This window comes from Monodon monoceros, unplaced genomic scaffold (genome assembly GCF_005190385.1).
Source record: "Monodon monoceros isolate NGI ecotype Baffin Bay Population unplaced genomic scaffold, NGI_Narwhal_1 Super_Scaffold_5, whole genome shotgun sequence".
Classification (NCBI taxonomy): Eukaryota; Metazoa; Chordata; class Mammalia; order Artiodactyla; family Monodontidae; genus Monodon; species Monodon monoceros.
Window position 1 is genome coordinate 55,266,099 of NW_021703782.1, and position 25,478 is coordinate 55,291,576.

Genomic DNA, 25,478 nt, shown 5'->3' on the forward strand with positions numbered 1-25,478 from the left:
ATTTTGTGTACATTTTACATGAGGTGTCAGTGAAATCAGTCTCCATTTATATGAGTCTCCATTTTTGTCCACTCTTCTGTTTCTATCATTTAGAAAACTAAAAAGAAGAATGGAATATTAGTGTGATTTTGATTCCAACAAAATTTAGTATGAAAGGGAGATTTTATTTTGCTATTGGTTAAATATTCTATGGATATTGTTTGATCTCCCACCATAGTTCCAGACAATGTTGCAGGAATTCAGTGGAGAGAATGCTGACTTTCTCATGGCTCTTACATAGTATAGGTAATTGGGGAATTTGGACAAGTAGAGAGTCAGGTGGAGTGGAGTCCTGTGATACCAAAAGTTAGTTGGATAGGGGAGGCCGCAGGAGGAGCTCCCAACCCCAGTTGAGTAGTTCAGGGAAGAGGCCCTGAAAAAAGCAACATCTAAGCTGAGGCTTAAAGAATCACAGTAAGCTGGTCCATGGGAGTGGGGGTGGGGAGATGCTGTTTCAGGCAGAGGACAGCACATGTGATATTGCCCAAGCAAGACAAAGACTAGCACTTGTTATTGGTCCACGTCTTACCCATCCATTACGACTTTTCAGCTGGCATCCAAAAAACATGTGTTCTAGACATACGGTATTGCCAGCACTAGGTCTGGAAATAGAAAGATGACTGAGATAAAGCCCTACCTTATAGTGGGAAAACAGATACAGGAAATAGATAATAAGAATATATGGAGCAAGTACTGCCAGGTACTGTAGAAACATAAATACAGAATTCTAGCCCAACTCAGATGTCAAGGGAGATATCCAGAAGGAGCTGATATCTAGTAAGTCTTGAATGATGAGAAAGATTTAGAGAAGGTAAAATAGTTGCAAACAATGAAGGAACAGTCCATATAGTTTATATGGGCTATAAATTGAATCTATTAAAAACATGTGCTGTCTATTCAGGGAAAGAGTAAATAAAAGATGAAAATAGTGTCACATAATCTGTAGTTTTTACTATTAGATTTCAAGACTTTATATATTAAAAAAAAGATTTTAATGGCTATTTACCAAATTAGTTTGGTAGAATGTCTCAGACATTATTGGGAAATGACATTTTAGTCCATTGGTGATAGACTTCTTTTTCATTTCCCAACCTCTGAATGAATTGAGAATATTGCAGAATATAGTCTCTCTCTCAGTATTTTTCTTTAGCTTGTTCAATTTTTCTTCGTTTTATTTATGTACTTCTTCTTTGTAATATTTGACATGGGAGTCAAAGAAAAGGGATAAAACTTTGGTAACAAAGATCAGAGACTATTACAAAACAGGAAAAGAAAGCAAACCATTATGGAAAAAACTCTGTTCTAGAAATGAAGTAAAGATTCCCAGAAATATATTCTAAAACACTCTGGGGGAAAGACAAGAGCAAAAGACAAAACTGGGGAAAAGACAAGAGCAAAAGACAAAACTGGGGAAAAGACAAGAGCAAAAGACAAAACTAGGGAAAAGTATAAGAACCATAAGAAATGACAAGCAAATCTCCTGTTAGCAAAAATCCCTAGATAATTCATATTCACTACGTTTTTTAAACGGATAATAGCATAAAGTTACCCATCCAGTCTTCTAGGTTGGTTCATGTGGCATCGTCAAATATGACAAAAAGCTGTGTGCCATGCAGTGCCACTTGCAGTTCAGAAATTAGAGTGGAGTTTTCTGTTAACTATTGTAAGGGAGAAATGAGGGGAGAAAACTGGGGTGGGTTGCTAACTTGTGTTTAGGTAAAAGCTAGCTACAAAGATGCTTCCAATTTGTTTTTCTATCAAAATACAATTTTGATGATTGTGAACGGCTGTTTTGTTTATCAACAGAAACCAGGCTTTCCTCGTTTCCAGCCAAGATAATTGAGAGGTCTTGATCCCCACCTCCAAACTCCTCACCATCGGAAAATAAATCTGTCTCTTGTAAACGTAATGCAGACATAGCTCCTTGCGTCTGTGATTTCACACTTGGGTTTTGTGTGGAGAAGCTGGGAGCTCCCTCAGCGAAGGGCCAGATTTTTCACAAAACAGCCACATTGGTACTGCAGGTTCTAGTACTAGGAATTTTCTGGGGCTTCAACCTTCTCTTTGAATACATTTAGCGGGCAGAATGCTGGTCAGAAACTCTAGCAATGCCACCATCCGTCAGAAGCAAGTTGTGGTGACAAAGAGGACTTCTGTGACTCTATAGAGCAGGATTTTACTCTGATAAGAAAAAAAAGCACCACACAGATTGTACTCAGAGAAAAAGCTGCCATAAGGTACCCAATGTAAATTAACTCCATAGCAACCATTTCATGTTTATGAAAAATAGAAATGAAGAATGAGGGCGTTTTATAAAATTTTAAATTTATTATCTACTTTTTCTTTTAAAGAAAGACATTCTTGGAAGCAAAGCTGTTTCATAACACACATGTACCACTATTATCAGCTCGGTGTGTATAAGCTGTTTAATGTTTAATTCACACATCATATGTTTGTTAACTGAAGTAGTAAAGGCTTAAATTTGTATAGAGCTTTACAATTTACTGAAGGTGTTAGAGCATTTCACTAAAGTCTCACAATAACCCTGTGAGGTAGGTGGTCTCCCCTTTTACAGGTGAGTAAAGTGAGGCCCAAAGACACTAAGTGGCCCAGCCAAGATCATAGGGTTGATACTGCTAATAGTTAATAGGGACAGAGGACTTACTAGGTGTTCTTCAAAGGACACTGCACACAGTGACTGCTGTAATCTTCACACCAAGGGTCCTCTTCATTTTACAGCTGACGAAGCGATAAGGTAGTATACTAATTGGCCCTGGCAACACAATAGCATAACCAGAGAGGAAAGATTTGAACTTAGGCAGTCTGGCTCCAGAGTCTACATGTTGAACCACAACCATGCCTCTGTGACCATAAAATGATTGACCAAACCAGGGTATTTTTTCCTAGGACAATTGCTAAACATCTAAGAACTCCATAACAATTAGATGTCAATAGGACTGCCCCAGACAAACCTCAGAACCAAGAGGAATCAGGTACATGCACTTGGCCACAGATTATGGAAATGTATGTTAAATGTGGAACAATAAAATCAGTAGATTGTCATGAGAATTTAGAGGAGAGGTAAAGGGAGAGGCTAGACACAGTCAGCATTACCATCTGCCATTTTACAAATGAGGAACATGAGGCTTAAGTCAATTAATAACTTGTCTGACAACACATAGCCTAAAAGATTAGAAACCTTAATTTAAACAGAGAAACTAGAAAGATCATTCAACCTGCTTTGGTTTTCCTGTGGTTAATTAATTTGATTTAAACAATATATACCCAAATGACCAAAGCCAGGAAAAAACAAAATCAAAAAAGTATTCAAGGCGTGGCATTCATCATTAAACTCTGAGACAAATTTTGACCTCCCAGTTAAATAATGAGTTGGAGAATGCTAGTGTGGACTGTTAATACAAAAAGCCTGCCAGAATTTGAAGTGGTACTGCCACGAAGACCAGAGCTTACCTTCCCATATAATTATATGGAACTGGGTCCCTTGATGATAACATATTAAATAAAATTAGTAAAACTTTACATAGGATAATTAAAATTCTGAAGGTTATATTTAACTTATCTAATTAAATCTAATATACTGGGAAAACACAGCTTACGTTATAAGTAGTCGAGGGCTCTCCAGATATATTGATTCTCAAGTTATTTATTTTCCATTAGTTTAATAGTGAAGGTGTATGTTGAAAAGGGTATTTGAAGGCTAAACTTCAGCCTTGAGTTAGACAGGCAAACAGAGTATAAAGTTTAATTTTACCCATGTGGGAAGCTGCTCTATGTCCAAAAGCAATTTTTTTTTTTTTTTTTTGCATTTCAAGCAAGTTCTTGCAGCTCATATGATTTGGTTGATACGAATTTGCAGGGAATATGTTAGTTCCTCACTTTACAGAGTCATCTTACCTTACCTAATACCACATGACATTAGAACCAGGATCACCGCTTTGCTGGTAACTAAAAGACATTTAGGCATGTCATTAGGCTGGTTTGGAGAAAAGAGAAAAGCTTGATGAGGTTTCAAGTTGGAAAGTTCTAATGCAAGAGAAGGGCCTCAAAATGTTTTTGACTTCCTGATCTAGGGGAGGCATAAATCCCCAAGAGTTACCTGCTTCACCCACTTCCACTTTTCAATGAAAAAAGAACTCAGTGATAAAATGGCAACGTTAGCAAATTTGGGGAAATTATATGTGTAACTGCTTTAGCAATGTGTTTCTAAGTATATGAATATGTCTTAAATGTATAAGAAAATTATGGACTAAAAATGGTTCATTGAGACCATGTAATAGGGGTCATTGGTCTAAGCAGAGGTCAGGGAAGGTTTGAGCTAGGAAGTAAAAAAGTGAGTTGCTATTTGAGGAAAGAGAGAAGATAACTTGGGATTTGTTGGGAGTGACAGAAGGTTCTAGACAGATGGTACAGAATGATCAAAGACAGAACGGACCAAGTAAATTCAAGAAACTAAAAGCCCACCAGGGCGTAGCTCAGAGAGCACAGAGAGATGGATTCAGGCAAGATCCTGCTGAGTCGTATAATGCCTTTGGTATTTGACAAATGAGGATCAATGGAAATATTTTTAAAAATGGAAATGTTACAATTAATTTTCTATTGCAAAATGAAAATTTCAGAGACTGGACTAAAGGGAGTTTAACTCAACGGAGAGAGAAAATTAGGAGACAAAGTTAGGAGCAACCCAGGCATGAGACAATGGAATGAAGCCAGAGCGGTGGCAGTAGAGATGGGGAGAAGTGAATGCACTATAGATAGTTTGGAAGTAATAGGACTTAGCGGTAGTTTGGGTATGAGGGAGGGAGAGAGTTAATGCAGATCGTCAGTGATAACACCTAGGTTTACAGCATGTGCCCTAAAATGGATCATGGTGCAATATTGGAAGAGGATTACTTTTGGAGGCGTATTTTTTGTTTTATTTTAACCACAGTAAATTTGAGGTACTTTTGTGACATAGAAATGGAGACATAAAGTTGGAACGGGGTAAACGTGGAGTTCAGAGGAGCGTTCCGGGCTGAAGATGTCAATCTGTAAATCATTTGCATCTAGGGGATAGCTGATTCCCTGAGCTGGAATGAGATCCCATGGGAAGAAAAGAGGAAGTAAAGACACATCCTTGGCTAGATCCTTGAGGAACGCCACCGTTGAAAAGCTGGGTAGCAGATAATAAATGCTGCTAAAGAAATAAGGTTAACATGGTGAGAGATTTAAGTAGAAAACCAGGAGAGTTGGATAGAGAAAGAACTGAACATGTTTCACGGAGGGTGTTATGAATACGCAGATTCTGATAAAAGATCAAGTAAGGGGCTTCCCTGGTGGCACAGTGGTTGAGAGTCTGCCTGCCGATGCAGGGGACACGGGTTCGTGCCCCGGTCCGGGAGGATCCCACATGCCGCGGAGCGGCTGGGCCCGTGAGCCATGGCCGCTGAGCCTGCGTGTCCGGAGCCTGTGCTCCACAACAGGAGAGGCCACAGCAGGGAGAGGCCCGCGTACCACAAAAAAAAGATCAAATAAGAAGAGAGTGAAAAATTCTCCTTTTGATGCAATACTGACGACCCAGGTGAAGGTGGTGAGTTGGGCACATGAGGCCAGAGCTAGAGCACAGTTGACTGGGAAGTGAATGGAAGGTAAAGACATGGAGAACAGCAAGAACACACAGCTCTTCTCAGAACTGGGGCAGTAAGAGGTAGGAGAGAGAGAGAAAGTGATGACTGGAGCAGGATGTGGTTTGTTTTGTCGTGCCAGTGATGGAAAGCTAATCGATAGAATCCAACGGGGATGGAGAAATCGAGATATATGGGAGACAAGGGGTATAGTATATGGTAGACATCCAAAGAGAGTGAGATGCGGGACCCAATTCAAGAAAAAGTAATTGGCTCTGGAAAGTGTAGTCAGCCCTTCTACGGTACCGATCGGAAAGATTATGGTTTGCACTCAGATATAGGTCGGCTTGTAGTTTGTTAGACAACGAGGGAATGCTTGTCTAAATCTTTTTCTTTTCTCTGTATATAAGAGCGCAGGCCATCTTCTAGTGGAGAGGCATGTATGTCCAAGATTTGAGGCCAGGGGAGAAAGTGTGAAAAACTTACTGTGAAGATTGGACGGACTAGGTAACTAGAGAAGCTGTGGCTGTATTGCCAGGCAGTGTTGAAGGCCTGTTTGAGTTTGCTGAATATGAACTTATGGCATCATTCTACCCTGTGCATTATTTCTCAAGCTGTATTCAGCTCCTTGGGTTCAGGCACAGGGAAAGGCTATCAGATTTTAGCTAAGGCAGAATGGAGGATGTGGGTTTTGGAAAAGAAGAGCTCAAGAAATTGAGAGCCCTGGGTGGTGCATGGGCCAGCCCTCTGAAGGTTGAAGTCACCCAAAATGATGGCAGAGTTTGGGAGGGAAAAAAAAGACTGTTAACCCTGGGAAAAACAAAACAAAACCAAAACTGCCATAAAGGAAAGATTCTGAAGAGGTTGGTAGATAGCAGAAATCAGTAAGAGAAGACCATAGCATAGCTGAATTGTACGAGCTTCCAAAAGGAGGGCTTATTGTGATTTTAGCAAAGGGGTGGAGGAAAAAATATCTGCAAGAAGCAACAGTGAACCAGGAAAGAAACCCAAACCCTAAACCTGAGGTTCATGGGCAGAGGAAGAGGGATAAATTAACAGCCACCACGTGAGAAGTCTGCAAAGAAAGCAGTATCCTCAGGGGAAAGTTAGGCTTCAGGAATGGCAAATACGAGGTTCTTTACAAAGTCACAGCTGCAGAGAATACAGTTGAAATGTATGGATTTGGACCCAGGAGTTCCAAATTCCCAACACCCCATTTCTTTCAATAGGCGAGAGCTGCTTTGAAAGGCTCCACTTTGGCTGCTCTAGATGAATGCTTTAGTGATCGTGGAGAGAAAAGGTTATGGATATCCAGCCACACTGTTAATTAATTGCTATGGGGAAGGCTGTTCAACTCTTATCCGAGCCACAAATGAAATGAATAGTCGGGGAGTGCTGCAGAACGGATTCTTTCTTCGTGTACAAGAACGGCAACTCAAAGTATGAAAGCAGAAGAAAAATTAATAGGATTCATCAGCTTAACCTTGATTTACAAGATTCTGAACGAGGACAGTGGGAGCTCCCTGATCATGTGCAGTATCATTACTTTAGGCAAAGAGAAGCTGTCCTGACTTTGTGCAATTGGTAGTGAAAAGCAAGAGGTTCCCTGACAAGTGTGTTTATCAAGTCCATCTGCAGTGTTATTTTGTATGCTAGGTTGCAGCCCCTGTCATTCTTCTCCATGCTCATTTAACATGATGGACCTGTTTGGCAAATCCTTCGGGTGGTGGGAGGACAGCAAGAGGAGGAAGCTTACTCTGGACCATAAAAGATACTGGCCTCTCTCACATACTCCACCATTCCTTCTCATTACCCTCCTTGATCGTCATCATTGTTTGTAGGAAAGAAAATGGATGGCTAAGTGATGTGACCCCGTGAGCCTGATGATGAGTTGCTCAGAGCACCATGGAGAACGGATTCTGCTGTAGTTGTCTGGTTTGACTTGAATTCTTGATCGGGGGAAGAAAAAGTTTGATAAATCCTTTAATCCACATCTCAGGGAGTTTCACTGTGTCCTACTGTGTCTGTGTTCAGATCCATCTCTCCCACCATGATGGTCGGTACCAGCCAGTAGCAGCTGGCATCTGGGAAGTGCTACGTGACACACACTGTGCTAAGCACTTTGTGTTCATTTGTTTTATTTCTCCAGAAAAGTCTGATATCATTTACTCTCAATTTCAGTATATGCAACTGAGATTCAGGGATGTTAGATGATCAGCCCAGGATCACACAGCTCATGAGTGGCAGATCCTGAATTCTGGGCCAGATGTATCTCTAGATGCCACATTCTCTACCGGAACACTCTAGATCAGCCCTGTCCAACAAATGTAACGAGAGCCACATGTGAAATATTACACTTTCTAGCAGCTTTGGTAAAAAGTACAAAGAAACAGATGTCATTAATTTTAATTTCATTTTTTACAAAACGCGTTATATCCAGAATATTATCATTTTAACATGTGATCGCTATTAAAAAATTATTGCTGAGATATTTTACATTTATTTTTCATACTAAGTTTTTGAAATCCAGTGTCTTTTACAGGTAGAGCACATGACAGTTCAGACTAGCCACATCTCAAGTGCTTGATAGCCGCAAGGGGCTAGCGGCTACTATACTGGACAGAGCTGCTCCAGACTCTGTTTGTGGAAACAGAGTTCATTATCACACAGGATTTGCTGAGTTTATTACACGTTTTGCTTTGCGATAAGAACAAACAGGCCTTCCTGTGTGTACTATGAGTCTCTGTAATATAATGTGATACAAGCTTGATAGCACCCATCCCGTTCTCATCCCTTTCCTCTGAGAGGCAGAGGTAGGGGGGTGTGTGTATTCATTTCCACAATAAATTTCCATAAAAGTGCTTTATGGTACAGAGTAAATGAAACAAAAGCAGATTATTGCCATAGTTAAGAGATATATATCTCTCTCTACATATATAGGTTTGTATCCCCTTACTATCTGTTTTAACTTGAGCGATTATTCAGTCTCTGTGTAGCTGTCTTTTTTTCTCTTACCTGTCCTTAAAGGATTTTTGAGAGGGCAAAATGAGATTATGCATTTACTATAATACCTAAAAAGTAGGAAGTGATTAATGTGGTGGCTATTATTATACCTTATGTTCAAAGCCCTTGTATAGTTACAACCAAAAATCAGTATGAGCAGAGTCCCTAACTCTGAATATAAGAGCACAGTGTACACTATACGGAAGTTACAAACCAACTTTACAAATAACCCACATCTATTTGGCAACAAGGAACCCTTATACATAAATTGTAGTTGGCTGTTCTCAGTGTGACGACTCGCTTACTTTTGTCCCTTCCTATAGAGGTATTATACTGAGACCTATTTTGAAAGCCCTTAGGTAGTGACTGTCTCCAAATTTCTGCAGTACCTACCTTAAGGTTTGCAATTTGATGGGTAGAAAGAGAGGGGAACCTTTACATCTTTATATAATTGTGAGATGATGAGTAATTTTTATGCTTTTAATTTTTTATCCAAATAAAATGTATTTTAACGGTGTATAAAGAAAATCATTGTCATCGTCATCGTGTAGGCATTTGGATGAGCTTAGAGTAATTTTTATTACACATCTTCTTTAAAAAAATCATCTTATAAATTAATGTCATAGAAAATTCTTGGTTCAGCAGCCTGTGGTGGTAGATTTCAATATACCCACCTTGTATGTGTCTAGCAGCGGGGTACTAACGAACTATTTCCACTCTGTTTATGATACCTAATAAAGGTCAGTCAACCATGGTGATATTACCATACAAGATCACTGAAGTCACACATAAATGTCTACCCATGTTGTTTTTAAAATTGAACAAACAGGTGGTTATTTGCCATTGATGGACAAGTCACTCCATATCCATAATTTGCCTTCAGTCTCAATCTTCAGGTCTGTGGAAGATTTAAGGATATATCCATTTTCTTTTCCCTCCGAACTAACCTTATTTTTGTCTATCTATTCTTGTGCAGAGGTTACTACATAATAATTGTGCCTTTGAAGAAATCTCGTGGGAAATTTATCAAGCCATGGGAGAGTCCAGATGAAATGGAATTAGATGAGGTAACTATGTGTTTCAGGCTGTGCCGTTCATTAGTTATTTAATTTTTAAAATAGCCCTCTCCTCTCTATGGAGACCTTTCAGCATCTAATCTGGGTGCTGACTCCTACATGGCTGGCTGGTCAGCTGGCTACTCAGAAGGTTCACTGCTATGGGTGTGTTAACCTCTTGGGGTCCGAACAAAGAGCTTTTTGATTTAATTAAAAGACATTAAGCTGTTGTAAAGCTTACAACCTATCTGATCTTTGTTGGCTTTAAGATTTTGCCCCGTGCCCCTTGTAAAACATGATGCAGAGGTGTGGAAGGTGAAGTGAATTGTCAGCAAAGACTTAATCACCATTGCTATGAATTCCAAGGTATGCTTCGTCAGTGCAGTGGTAGCTGAGGCTGTTAAAAATGCTAAGTTGCAGTTTTCACCAGAGTTCAACACTTGACCTGCTATGTGTTCTTGACCAATTTCTGACAGAATTGTGCTGGTTAGCACATATTTGCTTTATTCTATATTTTGTAAGATATCAGAATCAAAAATGCATCAGCTTCAGGGGCAAATAAAACAAATCACAGAATTTTGAGCTGAGCAAGAAATACGGTACAAACAACAGAGCAAGTACTAAATACTATTAATTTCTAAAATCTTACATTAACAATAGGTACCTTGGTACTCTTTTTTGCAAAAAGAACATTTTTTTTTTAAAGTAAATACATAGTATATAGAACAAGATCTAATTTTGACATACTTATGTTTGGATGAGAAAACTGTGCTAAAAGTGTTAAGCCAGATCCCTAGAGGGCCACAGCAGGTTAATGGCTGGGCTTCACCTTCTGTGAAATACTATACAGGAGAGACTTTACAATTTTAACATGATTCTAGATTGAATCAGTTCAGAAGTCAAATAAAAAAGGCCCCCATTGGGGGAAATATGAGATTTTAATTGATTGGATTTATTTACAACATGTTCTATATCTTAAAACCCAACCTGTTATTTTTAGGTATTTTCTGTCCCTCAAATTAGTGCATACGAAGCAAGGAAAAGCAGAAATTCCCTCACTGCATTACAGGGAAGTGATGTTTATTTCATACACGTCTGCACTAAGGAGACTGTGATCTCGAGAGCAGGGCTGTTAGCTTCTTTTGACAGACATGTGTCATCCCTAGAAGTATGTTTCATCATCAACCACTTCATTTATCTGAGTTAAACTTGATCAAGTTCAGAAAGGGAGATGAGTTCAAGGTTAGGACTATGCTTTTGTGTCACCGCTTAGTGATTAGATGAGCACTGAAGGAGTATAAAATGAGACACATTTCAATCATGCTGTCAAGTAATTTGTTATAAATTTTACTTTTTTTTTTTTCTGCTGAAAATAAAGGAACAAAATCATTTTTTATGATGTCAGAGGAGTACATCTGAATATGCGATTTGATGAGCTAGCTGGTCTCTAAACCAGGCATGTTTTACCTGCAACTGACTGATCAGTTAATCCTGACATATTCTTTATTATTTTAATCAGTTCTCAGCTGAAATGCAGAATTCAGTTGGAACTGGATTTAAAATGCAAAGGCAGCTTGTAAAATCTATGAATCTTTCTACCTATTAAAAAAAAAAAAGTTTTCAAGGAAATAACATCCAAGCCAAAAATGACATCAAATCCTTAAAAAAAAAAAAAAAGCTTTGCTTAGAAGTGGAGCCATTTGGTTGTAAGTAATAGGAAGCTGATTCTCTTTTACAGCTAGGTTTCAACCTCCAAAATGCACATCAGTTCTAATGGATTAAAGTATAGAGCTATATGACATTGAACTTTCTTGCAATTACATTCTATGGGCCTCTGCTGCTGATTCCCATAACAAAGGGTCATTTTAATCATCCCACAAATTGTAGTGCATTAATCTGTATAATAGTTTGATAAAGAACATTTATTAATTCAAAATTTTGGGGTTAGGATGGGTTCTTTCCCACTTTTCTTACTGATATAATTGAGACCACATTGTAGAATTAATGGTGGAAGAAATAAGATATGCATTGACTGGAAAATGAAAATTATTTCTGATAAAAAACTAAAGCCCTTGATATATCTTCTGGAAACCTCCAATACATCTTGTAACTATTGTGGAGGGGAACAAATGAAAGTAGGCTATGGCCTCACTTTGTGCTTACTCATCCAGTTTCTGATCCCTACAGACAGGTATTTTTTTTTCTACCATGGATAATAAAAGCACTGTAGTAATTTTATCTAGAGCTTGGTACTGCCAGGTTTGACAAAGCAGTGTTCCTCTCTTAAATGTATTTGACCAAGTGATTTTTTAGAAAGGCCTATAATTCAAATCGTTGAAACCCCAATCATCAAATAGAATGGTAGCCTAAGGGGATTTCCACATGTATGCCTTACACCTAGGCCCATAAAAAATGGAAAGAGGCTTTCTACACAGAGTCACTCTCGATATTATCTTCTGAGCTCATTTATCCTTTGTCTGGGGATAATCTTCACATAATAAATTCATAGACTGGAACTCTTAGTTGTCAGGGTCAGCCTGGGCAGAGCAGACATTGATAGTCAAAATGAATTCTGGACAGAATGACTCCTAAAATGTTAGTTATATTTAATTCAGGGAAGGTCTTGTAATACATCGTAAGCTTTTCATCGCATTGTACTTCAAAGGCTTGCTGTAAAATAACGTGGTCATTTGTGGTTGGAACTTCAACATACTGGCTCACTTCAGTGTCATCTGAGCACACTTGACCCATTTAAAGTATAACACAGGGAGCATCCTACAGAGATTAGAGCAAGCTACAGGGCCAGGGTTGATGTTCCGGGTTTGACCTTAATGAATGGCAGCATTGGGTCTAAGGAGCACCAAAACACTAAAATCTGTTAAAGTACTTCCTCGAAGTCTTCTAAAGAAACCCTAGCAAAAGGTACTCATAGGGATGACAGTGATATGGATGAATTATGACAGTTGCCTGCCTACATCTGAAATATGAATAAAATCAAGGTAGGGTTTGATCGGTGAAGTAGAAGAGGGGACACAGTTGCATAAACAACTGATGGTAAATGTTTCTGATTAACCAACTTCAGAAAGCTTTTCGGCTCTTCCGCACTTCATTTGTCCTTCTCTAAGTAATGGCCCATAAATGACTACATATCAACAATAACCTATGTAGTGACTTTTCAAGTATATCTTAAATATTTACATCAGAATTTTAAAAATACATGTTAAAAGAATCTAGGAAAAAGACATCTAAGTACGCATTTATCTGTGTTAATGAAAGCAGATGCACAAAAATTACATATTTAAGTATAGACTGAGTTAAAAGAGTTAACATTATTAATTTAGCCTAAATGTTGCAATTATGTTTCTTTGGTATTGTGCAGCCATTAAGTAAATAAAATTATGGTTGGAAAAAATCTCTTACATGTAATTTCACTTTATTTCACCAATTGAATCCACTATTGTCACTTTCTATTCTGCCTCAGTTGCCTCATTTATAAAATGGGGATAATGATAACTTATTTCATAGAGTTTTTATGAGTAAATGAACTAAGCCCTGTTTAGTCTCCTGTGAACGGTGCCTGGCACCTAGGAATTGGTTAACAAAGAAAAGCATTATTGTCATTATCATCATTATTATAAGACCTAAATGTGACAACAGGATTGAAAGATAGTGCTAAGTTTCTGGACTTGCTTTATTACAACTCAGTTGGTCCATAATTGATCAGTGTACCTGAATGTATCATCAGATGGTCCAAATTTGCTAAACAAGTTCTGCTGTGGTTTTTATAAAAGAACTTACATTTCATGTAATTTTAATTGTATCAAGAAACTCAGACTTAACAGAAAATTTGAGAACATTTTAAGTATTCAATAACATGGGCACAAATTATCTGTATAACCAAGAGGGTGATTTTTTACATTTTTAAGTTATAATTTTGACCAGCTGAGCACATGTACACTCTGTGTTGAAGAGACTGTAGTTTACCATCAGGTTCCTAACCTAAGGATTTGGTATTTGCCATATATACAGTCTGCAGCCGTTATTATTACAGAAGCCTGGCCTTCATTGCACCAGGCTCTCAGATAGTCTTTTCTATAGAGATAGTAAAACAAATCAGAATTCTTTCAAAACACCAGTTAAGTTGTCCCTTACATCAAAAGGCATCTCAGACTGCTATAAACGTCTTTTTCTCTGTTAAGCCCTATAAAGTACCAATATTTAATGGAAGCAGACAGAGATAACTTAAACATCATTTTGAAATTGTCATGAAATATCATTAACATGAGTTTCTCCTAATAAAAGAGTGAATGCAAAGCAACAGAGTATCAAACCACAATTTGTACTTTTTTCTTTTATAAATACATGAAGGATTTCTGTGTGTACATGTTTATGTTTGTTTTCTTCAGTGTAATATTAAAATTCTTTTTTCTCTACCCTGCCTTTATTGCCTGGCAAGATAATTCAACATCTCCAGAGAGCTATTAGCTCCAGAAAAACTCGGTGCCATGATAAATGCAAGGAATTTTACCATTTTATCCCAAATGGTTAATCAAGGAACCAAGTCAAGCCAGAAATCGTTAAATAAGTGACCATGTCTATTTAAAATGTCAATTAAAAATTGGTCATCAGATTCTGTTTCTGCTGATTTGAGGGGATATACATCATACAAGTTATCTCATTACTAAAAGTAATCTAAAATGTACTAATCTCTCCAAAAAGTTGGTCTTTGAACGTTTTGATGGCTTTATCTGAGGGTACTACTTGTTTAATAATAAGTGATAAAGCCTGCATGATGGGCTTTTGTGAATCAAGCTGATTTTTTTCCACAGACAAGTTATAATACATTCTTGTCCTTTGAGAGGATTTCATTAGAGTGGACAGTGATGTGAACTACCAGTAAAGGATCTAATCGTCCAGTGTTTACAGCCTGAGCCTTGCAATTGCAATTCAGTGCCTTACCTTTGGAAGACAGAGAGACTGAGATTTAGTAATGCTGACATACTACGCGTATTGTGGACACACTGTATTTGGGTTGTTCCCAGCCCTGAGTTAATTTCTCCCATTAAATTGTCATTAAGTTGGGTTATTATTGTTGTTTACATTTCCTTCTCTGTTTCCCACTTTTTTTCCTTAAGCTGCTTAAAGAGATATCTAGGAAACGCAGAAGCATCCGTTATGGGAGAGAAGTTGAATTGAAGCCATATATTGCCGCTCACTTTGATGTCCTTCCCACTGAGTTCACCCTGGGGGATGAAAAACATTATGGTGGATTTACAAACAAGCAACTCCAAAGTGGTCAAGAATATGTCTTCTTTGTGTTAGCAGTGATGGAACACGCAGAGTCTGTAAGTTAATTGTGATGGCATCCATCTAATTTCCTATGGTATTCTTATACATTTTTCACCAGAATTTGGTTATTTGGGAATACATAGGTACATGCACCCTAATGATTTCTCAAGAGATTTCGCTAACTTAGATGTGGTAACAGGCTGCCTACTCTTTGAACACTGCTGAGTAATCTGCTTGAGATTTCGTTACAAGTAAGGCTGTGTCCCTAATGACAGGAAATTTAGATGGACATCTAGTTTATGAAGTGCCAAATTGATAGGGCATGGTTCTTTTTGTTGTTGTTGTTTGTTTTTTGTTTTGGCATTTGTATCTCTTAATCCCACACCCCTTTCTTGTCCTAACCCACTCCCCACTGGGTAACCGCTAGTTTGTTCTTTGTGAGTCTGTTTCTGTTTTGTTATACACATTGGTTTGTTTTATTTTTTAGATTCCACATATAAGTGATGTGATACAGTATTTGTCTTTATTCTGACTTATTTCACTAAGCATAATTCTTTCTAGGTTCATCCATGTTGTTGCAAATAGCATAATTCTTTTTTCACGGCTGAGTAATATCCCATTGCATATGTGTACATTTTCTTTATTCATTCATCTGTTAATGGACACTTGGGTGGTTTCCATATCTTGACTATTGTAAATCATGCTGCTATGAACATTGGGGTACCTGTATGTTTTCAAACGAGCGTTTTTATTTTCTTCAGATACACACTCAGGAGTAGGACTGCTGGATCATATGGTAGTTCTATTTTTAGTATTTTGAGGAACCTCCATACTGTGTTCCATAGTGGCTGCACCAATTTACATTCCCACCAACAGTGTACAAGGGTTCCCTTTATTCCACATCCTCGCCATCATTTGTTATTTGTGGTCTTTTTGATGATAGCCATTCTGACAGGTTTAAGGTGATATCTCATTGTGGTTTTGATGGGTATTTCTTGGATGGTTAGAGATGTTGAGCGTCCTTTCACATGCCTGTTGTCTGTATGTCTTCTTTCGAAAAATGTCTATTCAGGACTTCTGCCCATTTTTAATTGGGTTGTCTGGTTTTTTGATATTGAGTTGTATGAGCTGTTTATATATTTTGGATATTAAGCCCTTATTGGTCACATCATTTGCAGATATTTTTCTTCCATTCAGTAGGTTATCTTTTTGCTTTGTTGATGGTTTCCTCTGCTGTGCAAAAGCTTTTAAGTTTAATTAGGTCCATTTTTTGTTTGTTGTTTTTTGCTTTTATTTCTTTTGCCTTAGGAGATCCAAAAAAAAAAAAAATTGCTACAGTTTATGTCAAAGAATGTTCTGCCTATGCTCTCTTCTAGGAGTTTTATGGTTTCAGGCCTTACATTTAGGTCTTTAATCCATTTTGAGTTTATTTTGTACATGGTGTGAGGGAATGTTCTAATCTCATTCTTTCACAGGTAGCTGTCCAGCTTTCCCAGCACCACTTGTTGAAAAGACTGTCTGTTCTCCATTGTATATTCTTGCCTCCTCTGTAGTAGAATAATTGACCATAGGTGCATGGGTTTATTTCTAGAGCCTCCATTCTTTTCCACTGATCTGTGTGTCTGTTTTTGTGCCAGTACCATAGTATTTTGATTACTGTAGCTTCATAGTATAGTCTGAAGTCAGGGAGCATGATTCCTCGAGCTTAGTTCTTTTTCTCTCAATATGGTTTTGGCTTTTCAGAATCTTTTGTGGTTCCATATAAATTTTAGTGTTGTTTTTGATCTGTGAAAAATGCGATGGGTAATTTGATAGGGATTGCATTAAATCTGTAGATTGCCTTGTGCAGTATGGACATTTTACGATATTAATTCTTCCAATCCAAGAACATGGAATATCTTCCCATTTCTTTTTATCATTTTCAGATTTCTTCATCAATGTTTTATAGTTTTCAGAGTATAGGTCTTTCACCTCCTTGGTTAAGTTTATTCCTAGATATTTTATTCTTTTTGATGCAATTTTAAACAGGATTGTTTTCTTGCTTTCTCTTTCTGATAGTTCATTATTAGTGTATAGAAAAGCAAGATTTCTGTATGTTAATCTTGTAACCTGCAACTTTACTGAATGTATTTGCTAGTTCTAATAATATTTTTGGTGGAGACTTGAGGGTTTTCTATATATAGTACTTGTCATCTGCATATAATGACAGTTTTACTTCTTTCTTTCCAATTTGGATGCTTTTTATAGGGGCATGGTTCTTAAGACCTTTTGATGTGACCCACATCTGGATAGGAGGGTGACAGCCATCATTGCTCTGTGACCCACATCTGGATAGGAGGGTGACAGCCATCATTGCTCGTCTCCTTCCTCACCCTCTTAAAATGACTGTTTTCAAATATATATTTAATATTAGGTATGTTGCATAATACTTAGTAGATCTTAGCCTGTGTGATTACAATAGTAACTAACAAGCTCTGAGATTAAACATAGTTAATTTCCAAGTATTTGAAAATATTGATGGGGGGGGGGTGATTGTATGTATTTTATTCTCCTATAGCTACCAGTGAACCCATAGTGCTTTCTGCCCAGATTCAAGGGAAGTTCTATCTAGGAAAAGGCAAGCATAGCCTGGGTTTTAAATTATACCAATTTACCAGGGACTTTATCAGTGAAAAGCCAAGGAAGTTAGAAAACAATTCAATAAAACAGAGAATTCCTAAGGTCCTCTAAATAATGAGTTGTCTTCTTTTATGTAATTCATCTTGCTCTTATGTCGTTCTGCGCATCAGTTGCTTTGAATGTTAAAAACAGAGAGAGAGGGAGAGGGAGAGAGAGAGGGCGAGAAATTGTAGATGGGAGGGAGGTAGATTTTGAAGTGGCGGTTCACATTAACATTTAATATACATATTCAAAACTATACCTTTCTAATGGGGCTTAAAACTGACAGGTGTGGCAACTAGATAGAGCCAGTCCCTTCCCCGGTATAGGAAGTCTGAGATATATCAAAGATTTCTCCACATCAGGTGTTAGCATGTACAGTGGGGCTTCTCTTCAAATGACTGAAGGAATTCCCTCGTGGAAAATCAAAACACAAAGGCAGCCTTTCTGCCTGGTTTTTTTGTGTGTGTGCGCACAGGATGTCATTTGAAAACAAAGTGATGGGCTTCCTGGAATTTTAATGCACGGATATGCTTTCCCTTCCTAGTTGAAGGTTTTAAGGCAGAACATCAAGGGAATGGAATGTTGGAACCATCTTATCCTTTTTTTTAATGACTTTTAGATATTTGAAAGAAATTTTCTTTAAATAGCTTTAGGATGTTTCCGAAAGCACGTTCAGAGCACTGAGATAGATCAGAGAATCCAGCAAAAATGGAATCTCGTCAGATCATGCACTGTCAGAGACTCTGGTTTCTAACAGACATTTCAACTAGTTGATACATTTCAACTAGTGTTGAAATGTATCACCATTGATGAATAGTTTACCTCTTCCCTTATTATGTCATCTCACTGTTTCATTAATTATATAATTAGGATTTCTTACCAATATGTATTGTCTAAGTTGCCCCTTTTCTCCATCATCTTTTTCAATATCGCTCTCAAAGCTAACAGTATTTCCTTTATGTTTCCTATGTGTGTTCATGCCAGCATTTATAGACTTTTACCCAGCTAGTATAATGCTCGTAGTGATACAGTCTTTTGTAAACCTCAGATTTTCAAGAGTGATTGTTAAGGTGGCTAACCACTCCAAGGGTGGGATGATAATTTGCATACAGAAAATATCCCCCTTCCCCCCCCCAAAGACATGAGCTTTTCCCCAATTAACTGCCTCATTAAGAATATCAAAGGACTGGTTTAGAATGACCCAACGTTTAATCTTTTCCATTACTCCCACATACTGAACAAAGTCTACTTTTCATAAGGCTGATATCATTTTACTGTTTTGTTTTCTTTTCATTTTCACATGTCTCTGTTTCCTGATTTGGGTTGGAAATCTATGTACTTTGGGAAAAACCTCTGCTTAGATTTCCATCTTGGCTAACCAAGATTATTATCTCAAAGGCTCCTGGTAAAGAATTTCAAATCAGAGAGTTTTGCTTACTTAAGTCTCCCAAACAATTTGAGTGTGACCTACAAAATGGAAAGGGGAAAATTTAAACCAAAACAAACAATTAATTATATAAAAGAATCATGTTTCTTGCACATAGAGTGTATTTGCTAAGCCCTTTGTGTAAATCCTTACACTGTACATATCTTTTTTGTTTTTTTTGTTTTTTAAATCAGCCCCTAAGAAGGTTAGAAACATATTGAGTTTTTGTATTCTTTAGATGGATTAGAAAATCCGAAAGTCTGCTCAATCTCTTTCCTGGACATAGTGAGGAAAATGGAAAGAGAGAATAGCATACAGGCACTTGGTGGGCATGTGTTCTCCAGATTGACTGCTGAGTTTGTCCTACTTAAAGTCAGAATATATGCGCTAATTGTTTAAAAATGCAGACTGAAAATAATTAAACATATTTACCGATAGTGGAAAAATGAGTATACTCTCTCGTGCTTTAATAATGTCAGCCATTTGAAAAAAAATGAGCATTTTATTTTATTCAACAGAGATTTTCTGGGAACCCACTAAATGCAAAGTTCTGTACTTGCTGCTTTAAGCATACAAACTGTATATAAATCTGTACCTTCAAGGAGTTTATAGTTTCATTAAAGAAGATAAGGCATGTACACAAATGAAAAACCAAAACAGAGCCTGGCCACTACCATTAAGAAACAAATAACTTCAAATTGTTAAAATGACTTTTACCTACATTTTGTGAAATGACCAATTATTTCCAGTTAAGGGGAGGCAGCTTCAATGGAGGCAAAATTTAAGGGAGGCCTTGGAGTCGGATTGCGGGAGCTAAATGTCGTGGAACTTGTGAGAGGGTTAAAGTAAAGAGAGAGAATAGAGCATTTTGGTAGCAGCAGCAAGAAGTCTATTGTGATGGAACATGTTATATGTGGTAAGAAAGTTTCAAACAAAATTGTGGAGGCCCTTAAGAATCGTGCTAAGATGTCTAGCTTTTATTTAGGAATCCCTAGAGAGCCTCCTGAAGGTTTTACGGATGCAGTTTGGGATAACTCTAGCAGCAGTGGAGACTGTTAGAGGAAGGAAGAAATTCTTGATACGGTTTGGGGGAACATGAATGAGGTAATGAGAAATGTGGTTGTGTGAGACTGGAAAGGGAGTGGATGGACCTGAGGATCATCCACATGTGCACGTGTCCTTTTGAATTATGGTTTTCTCGGGGTATATGCCCAGTAGTGGGATTGCTGGGTCATATGGTAGTCCTATTTTTAGTTTTTTAAGGAACGTCCATACTGTTCTCCATAGTGGCTGTATCAATTTACATTCCCACCAACAGTGCAAGAGGGTTCCCTTTTCTCCACACCCTCTCCAGCATTTGTAGACTTTTTGAAGATGGCCATTCGGACCCGTGTGTGGTGACACCTCATTGTGTAGTTTTCATTTGCATCTCTAATCATTAGTGATGTTGAGCCTCTTTTCGTGTGCCTTTTAGCCATCTGTATGTCTTCTTTGGAAAAATGTCCATTTAGGTCTTCTGCCCAGTTCTTAATTGGGTTGTTTGTTTTTTTAATTGGGTTGTTTGTTTTTTTGGTTATTGAGCTGTGAGCTGTTTGTTCTTAAGACATGTGGGGCAGCTCGTGAATGTGGACTGGTCTCTAGTGGGAAAAATAGTATTTTAAAGAGAGGCAGAGTCACGAGAATATTTTTCTGAGCGAGTCTAAAATAGGACAGAGCAAAACAAGATATTACAGAAACAATTCATGCATATGCAGTCCCTTCATTCACCAAGTGACTTTCCATATATATATATATATATATGTATATATATCTTTGCAGCTTTATTGAGGAATAATTGCCAAATATAGTGGCACATATTTAAAATGCACAACGTGATGATTTTATATAGTTCTGTATACACAGACTCTGTGATTACCAAGATCAAGAAAATTAACAACTGTTTCGTGTGTATGGTGAGAATGTTTAAGATCTACTCTCAGAAACTTTCAGGTATACCGTTCTGTGTCACTCACTGTAGTCACCTTGCTGCACTTTAGATTTTCAGAACTCATTCTTCTTGTAACCATACAATATATGTCTTTCTCTGTCTGGCTTATTTCACTTAGCATAAAGCCCTCCAGATTCATCCATGTCATCGCGGATGGCAGGATTTTCTCCTTTTTTCTCCTTCTAATGGCTGAATAATGTTCCATTGTGTGTGTATGTATCTGTGTATATAGATAACCACATTTATCCATTCATCCATAAAAAGAAACTTACGTTGCTTCCATGTGTTAGATATTGTGAATATACTGCAGAGGACACAGGTATGCAGGTATCGCTTTGAGACAGTGATTTCCTTTCCTTTGGCTAGATACCCAGGAGTGGGATTTGTCATATGGTACTTTTATTTCTAATGTTTGGAGGAACCAACATACTGTGTTCTATAATGGCTGTACCAATTTACATTCCCACAAACAGTGTATTTAAGGTTTTCCTTTTCTGTTATACCAACCTCTGAGCAGTACTGTAATAAAATTAAATAGCTATGCTAAATCCCTTTAAGTAAGTTCTCAAAATGTTATCTGCTAAAAAGCCATATCATTATCACTTTCATGCATGTTGCAGCTATAATTTGAACACTGGACTTTTCTTCTGCAGTTGTAGATTTTGGCCTTCATTTTCTTACAGAGGTGCAGTACGTAGGACTACTTACATAACTTAATGCAATACTGATAATTTGCTGTATAAATGTTTACTTTCTTGTAATTTGGTCTCAACTGAGTGAGTGATGATATCTTAATGCCTGGAACTATAATATTTTGTATTTTTCGCATCGCATGTAACACATTGGCACAATGTAAATGCTCATTGAACGTTCCGTGACTGCTTAATTGACTGGTACTTATACTTCATAAGATCATTTAATATGCCACATATAGATCCCAGTGAAAAAGTATCTATGGAGTAATTTATACCATCAAAAATGATTTTATTGTAAAATACTTCTTTAAAGGAAATTTCGAGTACAAAACCTCTTTTTTCTGCCTTTCTCTCCCCTCCTTTTTTATTTTACACACTTATTATCAAATCCACGATGTTCTAATGCTCAAGATACTTTCTAGAAAGGCATTATTTTATAACTAACTAACATAGATTCTGTTTTTCCTCAGAAGATGTATGCAACCAGCCCTTACTCTGATCCTGTTGTGTCAATGGATTTGGATCCACAGCCAATCACAGATGAAGAAGAAGGCTTGATCTGGGTTGTAGGTCCTGTCCTTGCAGTGGTCTTTATCATCTGCATTGTCATAGCTATTCTTCTTTATAAAAGGTAGGTTTGCCCCATATTCCTATTGCAAAGACTTTATTATCCTTCTAGGGTCATTGTGTGGTTGATCTTAGTAGAAATACTTCCAATAATCACTGGACAAAACGGTGTCCATTAGCGTTAGAACAAAACGTAAAGACTCAGCTATTTAAAATCTCATTCACCATGTGGTATAGACTCTGTTGCCCAGCAGGCATAGATCCCAACCTCCATCTTCTGAGATACTTACTTACTTATGCAGCATGAGCGCTTTGCATGACAGCTGAGACGTTACTACATTCACAAGCACATAGTCCCAAGGAAGCTCACACTGGATTGTTTCAGATCAAGTTGGCACATTTGCGTCCATTTCATAAGGCTAACTAACTTGCTTGTTGGCTGAGATTCCCTGCCCTCCCCCCCACCCCCGTGGCTATTTTCAAAAGTTGGCAAAAGTGGCTAAAAATTGAAGAGCAAAGAAAGAAAAGAGAGGAAGAGGATGAACTCTTCCCTTTCCCATTTGTGTCCAAGAGGAAATGCAAGGTACCATTCTCCTTTAGAAAAAATATAACCTTAGTCTCGATACCCCCACGTATCAATATGATTTAGTGTCTGACCACAGGTGGGATGCAAATAACCCACATTTACCCATGTTTTCTGATCCACTCTTGTCAGTCCCATTTCTGCCTCCATTACACATAAGCAAGATTTCTTCCCCTAGGTCACTGCTTAAGCAGTTGGATAGAAGACGTGAGTAATTCTTCTTCCCCTTAATCCTTTCTGACCTAAAAAATATAATAATGTATAAAATTTTAACAATTAACATCTGCTCTCTTAAACATGTAGAATGACTGAATTCTCTCTCTCTCCCTTTATATCAATTTTTTTCTTCCATTCCAAATTTTATTTTCATGAACCGTTAATCTGTGTTTCCTTTGTAGTGTGTCATCTGTCGGAATGCCACCGTGAAGTTACTCTCTTCCTTCTACTGCAAGATAGTTTTTCTCTCTTCTTCCCTCACTATAACCTTGACCTTCAAAATTAGATGAGAATGTCTTCATTTCGATGCTTGCTCACATGTTTAATCTGACAAGATATCTTATTTTCATTATCTTTTTCCCACCCGTATATCTCCCTTCATTGGGTTTACATTAATTATTCCTACCTGCATTCCTTTGTTCTTACGTTCTTGGCATAGCTCTTTTTCATAAGCTCTTCTTTTGACTCAAAAACATACTTTGCAAGACAGACACTTCTCCCTTGAAAAACTCTCTCTCATGAGGCTGTATTCCATTCTATTCCAGAGTTGAGAAAAAAAAGGACAAGTTAGTTAAAGAAGTTCATACCATAGCCCATTAAATCGCCTATCCTTTCTAGAATTAAAAGAAATAAATCCATCATTATTCTTCCCGGTCACTGCCATCACTCAAATTGTCCACTCCATAAAATAATAGCTGAAAAAGCAGGTGTTTGTTTGACAGGCCCAAACAAACATCTTAGTTGATGGTCTCAATCTTCCCATCCCAGTCTGTATCTTATCAGTGTGCTGTTGTATTTGATCCCTTCTCTCTTACGTAAGAGTTAAAGGGCAGGAAGTGCGAGGTCCCACATACTCCAGAACAGTAAGAGATCCTATGTGAGTCCGAGTCCAAGCAACAGCTTTGCTGTTCAGGTACCGCACTTATTACCAGAAGAGAATACAAGAAGAAAAAAGTAAAAATAGAATTCTAATTGTTTTCTGTGAAACATTTATTTAAGTGGTAACATCCTGCTGTGGGAGTCAGACCAGAAAACAACTGGTGGCTGACTGACAGTTGCATTTCTAGATCATATCACGTGACATTGTGTGGTTACTCAAAATGAACAAGATGCTTACCTTTTCTTAAGTGGTGAATCTATCCGGCTATCATTAAGTCATGCGTGCGTTGGCCAAAAAGTTCGCTCGGGGCTTTCATCTGGAAAACCCCGAGCGAACTTTTTGGCCAACCCGCTAGAAATCCTTTTAAAGTTTTCTTTATCCACACGTGCTTGAAAAAAATAAACTCAGTTATAATTTTTCCTAATCCTGCAAAAAAGAGGCATCGTATTTAAAGATTTTTATGACTGTTGAAGTTGCATTTCAGTGTGTGCATATGTAAGCATCGTCTAATGCAATTGTTGGGAAATGCACACATCCTCGAATGCTAAGTATATTTAGCTAACCATCTGAAAGCCCATGAAGCATTTCTGAAATAGAAATGCTTGCTTCAGCAGTAAAGAACATTCCTGACTTGAAATTCAAGTAGACCCAACAATGTCCTTCCTGATTATCATGAAACAGTTCAAGAGGAAATCTTCTGTAGGCAATGAATAGTGTCTTTAATAGCTTGGATTCTGAGCAAAGAAAATTATGTAACAAACAAACACGCTATATCCCTCTTTTTAGGTGCCTTTCAGTTTATACATAGGTCACTGGTGATGACTCAGAATGGAATGTATTATTATTATCAGCATTATTATTTTTAAAGTATTTCACTTCTTGTGTGCAAATAATACTTTGAGTAGGGAATGAGTATAAAATATTGGTGACTCACATATATCCTGTTGGTAATACACACCTGTTTACAAGACTACTTGTGTTAGGAATGGGTCTGTAGCTGTGGCTGCTTCGTCCATATAAACAAATACATTGCACTGAGCTCTCTGAGGAGACTTTGAGACTTATCCCTATTAATTATGTTAATATGGAAGAGCACACTTTCACATTCTATTCATTTGACTTTGTTTTAAATTTAATCATTTGAAAACTATAATATATTGATAATCAATGACAAAACATGTCACGGAGCCCTTGTAAGGGCCTAAAGGGCCATCAGAATAGTAAAACGTGTTTGGTAGGTCTTTAGTGTTAATTTCCTTGCACTAGGAATTTTTGGAAATCCGGTACGCTATATGTGATACATACAATGATTTAACGATTTAAACTGCAGAGAGACGAGGTAGCAAAGTTTAGAAAAATACTAAACTAGGAAGCAAGAAACCTGAGTTCAAGTCCCAGCTCTGTGACTAGCTGGCTCTATGGGGTAGAAAGTCATGCTACCACTCCTGGCCTCGGT

General features: G+C 37.7%; 1 protein-coding gene across 10 annotated transcripts in view; it reads left to right on the forward strand.

Annotated features, from left to right (window-relative positions):
* The window catches only part of PTPRD (protein tyrosine phosphatase receptor type D), a 2,000,866-nt gene that overhangs the window by 1,842,543 nt on the left and 132,845 nt on the right, over positions 1-25,478 (forward strand). For 7 of the 10 annotated variants that reach the window (XM_029201877.1, XM_029201880.1, XM_029201882.1 and 4 more), the window contains 3 exons: positions 9,640-9,730; positions 14,854-15,063; positions 22,247-22,407. In XM_029201877.1, the coding sequence (XP_029057710.1) occupies positions 9,640-9,730; positions 14,854-15,063; positions 22,247-22,407 (462 nt within the window). The remainder of the gene's footprint in view (positions 1-9,639; positions 9,731-14,853; positions 15,064-22,246; positions 22,408-25,478) is intronic. The other 3 variants (XM_029201881.1, XM_029201886.1, XM_029201885.1) reach the window with 1 other exon arrangement.